At 34.4% G+C, this 7,349-nt stretch overlaps 1 protein-coding gene across 1 annotated transcript; it reads left to right on the top strand.

Annotated features, from left to right (window-relative positions):
• Positions 1 to 3,407: 3,407 nt before the first annotated feature.
• On the top strand, positions 3,408 to 4,307 carry LOC103610435 (vomeronasal type-1 receptor 4-like). The gene has a single exon (XM_008594605.1). It carries the CDS (start codon positions 3,408 to 3,410, stop codon positions 4,305 to 4,307), a length of 900 nt encoding a protein of 299 aa, XP_008592827.1.
• The last annotated feature ends 3,042 nt before the right edge of the window (positions 4,308 to 7,349 follow it).

Here is a 7,349-nt window from a genome sequence, read left to right as displayed (position 1 = left end):
TAATTTGAACTCATATATTATATGCCTTAATTACAAAGCAATCATGACTCTATTGAAAATTCAGCAGAAAAAATAAATAAAAGTGGAAGATTGGGTAACCGTTCAATGCTCTTGAACTGAGGAAGTAATGTTCAATCTCTCAAGTAATGTTAAAGAAATTAAAAAATCTGTCTGTTATATCGTCTGATCCTACCTGTAAAAACATGCTTTTATTTCTTATGGACATGTTAACATTTATAATTCTGTAAATATTGTTCTGTTTATGATTTCTCTCCTTATTGGGGGAGTGAAGAAAGGGTGATTATTGGTAAAACAAATCTTGCTAGAACATACATATCATCTAAACTTCCATGTAAATTAGTAGTGCTTTCTAATGTAAGTTATTGTCATCATGTTCTTCCTTTTACTTGCATCTCTTAGAAAATCTTTCTTAGGTATTTTGTTTCCATTTCTCTGCTGTGAATTAAATGATGGTGAAACTCACTGCTCTGAAGATCAGGAAATAACTCACCTGGGACTAGAAAAACTTCTTAAGTGTTAAATTAAATTCATAGGAGGCCACAAGCCTGAGGCTATCTGTGTACTTTGAGTTCCTATGCAGCAAACCACAATCTAACTTAGTATGTAAACTAATTGAAACCTAACTTAGAAGTTTGTTTTGTAACAAACAGGTGAGTTTCAGCCAATCACAAACACTCAAACTTCAACCAATCAGGGACAGCCATGTGAGCAGATTATGCCCAAATAAGGCACATGCTTTATCATGCCTTGAATAAATGATGCGGATGCCTAGCTCTAGCCAATCAAGTGATTTCTCTACTTCTGAGTTCAGCCTATAAAAGCTCTCTGCTCATGCTGCTGAGTGGAGTTCTCCAAACGTGTTTTGGTTCTGAGTGCTGCCTGATTCCTGAATTGTTCTTAGATCAAATAAACTTTAATTCATTTAAATTTTTTCTTTTAACACAAATCATAAAATTCAGTGAGATACAAGGACTTTTCTTCCAATTGCTTATCCCTCAGACCTCAGAATTTCCTGCTCTGTCCGTGTGAGACCCTGTCTGCTTCCAGAAATCAAGGAAATGAAAGAGACTCACATACATTGCATACCAGTTGGAGATGACAACTACTACAAACGTGTAATTGGTTTTTTGGTAATTAGCAACTAGGAAAAAGTTTGCCACAAATATCCTCACTTCCCTAAGCCTGCCCTCTCATTGTAATGACAGGTGAAATGATCATTGCTGTTCTCATGGGAGGTGAGGTCACAGAATCAGTAGCACATATTTTAGGGTCTGGCTGCCTCCTCCCTACACAATACTGGCAGTTGTGACCTTCATGCTGATCCCCAGTCCTGGTAGCCAGAAGAAGTCAGGTGAGTACTTTCTGTTTCAGTCTGACATGCAGAGTCCCCAAGTAAGGAGGCATAGGCGTATCAGGAGACTGGGAAAGTGACAATATTGGAAAAAATGGTCCTTTGGGGGTTTGAAACTTAGTCCAGTGTCAAAGTGAAACAGCAAAGAGGAATAATTCCCCAGGCATGAGTGGAAATACTAAAGATATGTGGAATCCTAGACCTTGCACCAATTCCTGGTTTGCTAATGTAATTTAGTTAATCCACAATTATAGGGATTGTTGATGTTTAAGCCAAGTGATAATAAACCTGATTTTTAAGAGTTTAAGGACTATAATGCCAAAATTAATGTGCTGTTCAGCCTACCTTACAGAAACCAGACTAAATTTTTAGTATTACTAAATTGCAAGTATATAATACCTTCATGTTTGCAATAAAGACTAGGATAGAACTACAGGAATTACCTAATCTTGGGCAAAAGTAGTATATTCTAACGTCAGTTTCTGCAATGGAAATGATTTTTCCAATTGTAGTGTAAATTGAAAACAACTGCAGTCTGTTGATTTTGGTGAGACAATTTTCCATCTTCAAGTTAGGGAAGCAGCATTGAAGGGAAAGGTAACATTATCTAATGGACTTCAGAGAGCAACTTGCAGGCACAAATGTATCTTATGATATATTTTCTGTTTTAAAAATGTTCTCACACCAATCCCAAACTACAGATCACTTTATCAAAATACACAAGATTTCACATCTTACAATTTATGTTTTGTATGAATTCTTATATTTTATTTTATTTATATTTTATTTTTATTTATATTTTATTTTTACAAGAATTCTTGTCTTATTGCTAATATTGGTACTTAAGTCATATATTCATAAAAAGAGAATCTTATGATTTGTCATTAGTAACATTTAGTTTCTACCGTGCACTACTTTAACACATTGATGTTTCTTGCCATACAGTTTAGATCTTGACAGTGTTCAGTGATTCTGAGGCTAGATGCCACTTTGTTCCTGGCTAAAGGAAATTAGTGTTTCTTTGCTACTGATTTAAGGCCCATTCGGCATTATTTAAATGCATTTTGTCACAGAGTAAATCTTGATAGAATTATACTGCAAGCAATACATCTACATTTTATTAAAATGTCTATATTTTTATTTATAATTGGTATTTCCATATACAGTTGTGCCTCAGCATCCATTACGGGGTGGTTTCTGTAACTTCTGCAAATACGAAAATTCACAGATGCTTAAGTACCTTACAAGAAGTGTTGTAGTATTTGCATATAAACTACACACATCCTCCATATACTGTATTTCATCTCTAGATTACTTGTAATATCTAATACAATTTAAGTGCTATGCAAATAGTTTTATACTGTATGTTTATTTGTATTGTTTATATTGTTGTACTGATAACTTTTATTGAATATTTTTGATCTGGGGTTGCTTGACTCCATGCATGCAGAACCAATGAAAATGAAGGGCCGAATATACAATAAATCTTTACACATAATGGAAAGTTTTAATAATCAAAATTATAAAATAAGATACTACTAATGTAAAATGAAATGGCCAAGTAAGAAAATGTCTAAATATTAGTCTACATTTTTTGAAGAGAAGAACTAACAAACCATGTTAGAATAGCAGAGGTTTAAATGCATTCTCCTTTTTCAAGCTCATCCAGATATGAGCCCCTACTGTGCCCATTAAACTGATTAAACTTGAATAAATCATTAACCTTTATTTACCTAAGTTCTTCTTACATTTTCAGTAAGAATAATAGTTTTGTCTGTCTCATGAAGTTATAAGAAATATGGGATGTACTACATCGATGGTCTTATTGCAGTGATATCTGCTTTGTGATCGCTCTGTAAAGGTTATACGGTCAACTCTTGTAAACTGTAAATAAAAGACATACATTAAACATTTCTAAGCAGAGGTTAATGAACATAAAGAATGTTGAATTTAAGTTGACATGGTAAATGTAGTATGTTCCCTCATAGGCATCTCTGGCTGAGAAGTTGAATATCCGTCACTGAAAACTGGCAGAATGGCCACCAGGGATTTGGCAACAGGAATGATCTTTTTATTACAGACTATGGTTGGAATTCTGGGAAATTTCTCCATTCTTTACCATTATCTCTTCCTTTACTTCACAGGATGCAGGTTTAGATCCACAGATACGATACTCAAACACCTGACTGTTGCCAACTGCTTAGTCATTCTCTGTAAAGGAGTCCCCCAAACGATGGCAGCTTTGGGGTTAAAATATTTCCTCAGTGATACTGGATGCAAACTTGTTTTCTATTTTCACAGACTAGGCAGGGATGTGTCCATTGGCACCACCTGCCTTTTGAGTGTCTTCCAGGCCATCACCATGAGTCCCAGGAACTCCAGGTGGGCAGAGCTTAAGGTAAAAGCTGCCAAGTACATGGGCACCTCCAATATCCTCTGCTGGGTCCTGCACATGATTCCAAACATTGTGGTTCCTGTGTATGTGACTGGCAAATTGGTCAACAAAAGCCTCACAAACAAACGTGATTATGACTACTGTTACACTGCAGACCTTGAGGAAATTACTTCCTCATTGTATGTATCAGTGTTATTTTTCCATGATGGTTTCTGTTTGGGACTCATGCTCTTGGCCAGCAGCTCTATGGTTTCCATCCTCTACAGGCACAAGCGGCGGGTAAGACACATACATAGGAACAATTCCTCTTCCAGACCCTCTCCTGAGTCCACGGCTACACAAAACGTTCTTGTCCTGGTGAGCACCTTTGTGTCTTTGTGCACTCTCTCTTCCATCTTTCACATTTTTGTGTCTCTTTCAAATAATCCCAGTGTGTGGCTCGTGAACACGTCTGCACTAATCGCTGCATGTTTCCCAGCTGTCAGCCCCTACATCCTCATGAGCCACGACTCTAGAGTATCCAAGCTCTGTTTTGCTTAGATAAGGAATGAAAAAAAACCCTAAATATTACAAATATGTGAATTGTATGTATATTCAAAATAGTTGTTTATTAATTTCTTCCTCAGAGTTTAAGAACATTTTTGAAACAGTCACAGAGAATGTTAAATAGACAGAGCTTCTTCTTTTTATCCCAGCTTTATTGAGGTACAATTGGTAAAGAAAATTGGTTTTAAATATGGTATAATCCACGATGTTTTGAGATATATACACTTTATAAAATGATTACCATAATGAAACTAATTAACGTATCCATCATTGCACATAGTTTTTGTTTATTTTTTATTTGTGGTGAGAAAATTTAAGATGTACTCTCATAGCAAATTTCAGGTGCAGAATACTTTATTATTATTTACAGTTCCCATGCTGTTCATAAGATCTCCATAAACAGACCAAGTTTTTACTCCAATATAAACAATAAACTGAGTGGCAATTTTAAATGAAACCTTATAAAATTATCATTTTGGTACTTATGGGATTAAGATTTATCTGTATTTGCACGGGTAGAGTTCATAGTCTATGCAATATTAAGACAGTGGTTTCTGGGACACTATGGAAGTTATGGAGAAGTCATTGAGTGTTTAACTTTTAATATGAAATAATTTTCCCAGAAATTAACTAATCACGGGATTATATGAAAGTTTCCATCAAAGAGAAATACCTATTGCAATAGTATTTAAGCAACTGAAGAAAGAAAATGTCTCCAAGAGAATAATGAATATTATAGTGTTAAACTAGAGGATAAATTTAGGTTCAGAGAGTAGAGGCATCTAGGGCCAAGTGTGAGTTTTGCACGTTATGTACGAGAAATACCTATTGCAATAGTATTTAAGCAACTGAAGAAAGAAAATGTCTCCAAGAGAATAGTGAATATTATAGTGTTAAACTAGAGGATAAATTTAGGTTCAGAGAGTAGAGGCATCTAGGGCCAAATGTGAGTTTTGCACGTTATGTATTAGAAAGAAAGTCGATAGTCATTTCAATGAATTCTGATGGTATGAAGCAAGGTTAGTATACTTAATACTTTTGCATGTAGAAAGCAGCAGATTGACCTGCAATGGTGTGGGATGAAGAGCACAAAAGCATGTTTCACTGCTTTTTACATAACATCAAATGAGCAGTGACTATTAAAAATGCATGCTGTCTACAATAAAATTACATGGAGTTTTGGATCTCTGGGAGATATCTTTTTTTTTTTTTTCTATTCTGTGAAGATGCCAGTTGGGCATATTGGCAGAAACTGGTTCCATGGCACAATTTATGTCTCTCAGTTGGGGAAATAAGTTTATTGTAGAGACTTCCATTAATCTTCAAGCTCTGAGGGAATGAATAGCCATTTGGAGGGGATAAGTCATGATTTCATTTTGTTTATGTGGAGTGAGAAAAACAGATTTTTTTCAGTAACATCAATGAATGAGAAATATGGTCACACACTTTATATCAACGTTTTAGTCAGCAATGGACAGCATATGTGAGGGTGGTCCCATAAGATTATAATGGCTATGCCATATAGAGTAGGTGTGTAGTAGGCTATGCCATTTCTGTCCGTGTAAGTACACTCTATGATGTTTGCACAGTGACAAAAGTGCCTAATGATCCATTTCTCAGAATGCATTTGTGTTGTTAAATGATGCATAACTGTATAGTAACACTGGATATTCATAAATGCCAGCTCTACATTTAGAAATATTAAATAACAAAAGGAAATACGAGTAAACTTTGTTTTCATAAATTTTTATATCTGTAATAAACTGCTTTTGAAGCACTTTACCTATAGGCAGGAATAAGACAATGAGATCTGCTATGAGTACAACTGTTCACCCCAGCATTGGATGTACAGGGGAAAACAACGAGAAGACTGTACAAAAAGGAAAAAAATCAATCAGTCAATAAAACAAAACTATAGTTATTAGTGACTAATCAATTGGAGAATATACTTTTTAAAATATTAGAAATAAAATGGACAATGGGCAAATGGGCAAAAACGGGCTTATACATAAAAAGAATAAATTTATTCTTACATAAAAATAAATTTTTATTTATTTTTTTATTTTCACATAAAATAATTTTAAAAACAGAAATAAACTTGCCTTGTATAGTAACAAAAAAAGAATAGCTAAAACAAGCTAAAATAATTTACAAGACCAATATGTTAGGCTGGAATAAAAGAGCATCAAAAGAATCAATTTTTTAAAATGCCATTTTAAATTCCTAGATAGAATGGCGAATTATTATAATAAATCTCAATGCCTGCATAAATACAGTGCATACTAAGTTAAAAACACACACCTTGGGTTTCAAAAGAATTTAGGAATTTTTCTAAACTTTCTGTGTTTTAATTTCTGTGAGAAGAGAAAAATTCTTTTGAAAATAAAGATATGTAAAGGAGGGACTTATTGAATCAGAAATAACACACATTTCATTTATATTAGCTTGAGCATTGTGGTATTTTATCAGAAAGATGTACATAAGTAGAAAAGTAGAAAAAGACATGGTGAATGCAGGCAATTATGCTATCTCAGATGAAGTATTCAGTAAGTAGCTTGAGAATTCTTTGGATAAATTTTACAGATTTAAATGGATACATTATGGAGTTTACAAAATTAACTTCCAGATTAAAGAGTTGAATAAAATTTTAAACATTAAAATATTGTGACTAATGTATTAGAATGCATTTTGAATCAAGCAATAGTATATATCTTCCAAAAAGCCAGAAGCAAGAAGTAGAAGCCAGTGTAAGGTACGATGTAATTGTTGAACACCATAAAAATAGCATAGAAAATGTTTTCTATTCTAAAACAGGAATTCTAAGTAGACATGTGAGATGGTCCATGAAGAAACTATTTCTATTATATCTATCATTTACTGAGGATTAAAAGAGAATAATAAATAACTATTAGAAATGAAAGCTTTTGGGCCGGCCTGGTGGCACACTGCTACAGTGCGCCGCTTGGGAGCGCGGCGGCGCTCCCGCTGAGGGTTCGGATCCCACATACAGACCAGTTCCCGCTCACTGGCTGAGCG

This window comes from Galeopterus variegatus, unplaced genomic scaffold (genome assembly GCF_000696425.1).
Source record: "Galeopterus variegatus unplaced genomic scaffold, G_variegatus-3.0.2 Scaffold11133, whole genome shotgun sequence".
NCBI lineage: Eukaryota > Metazoa > Chordata > Mammalia > Dermoptera > Cynocephalidae > Galeopterus > Galeopterus variegatus.
The sequence above is the reverse complement of the archived record's forward strand: the minus strand, read 5'-3'. Positions and strand labels throughout refer to the sequence as shown.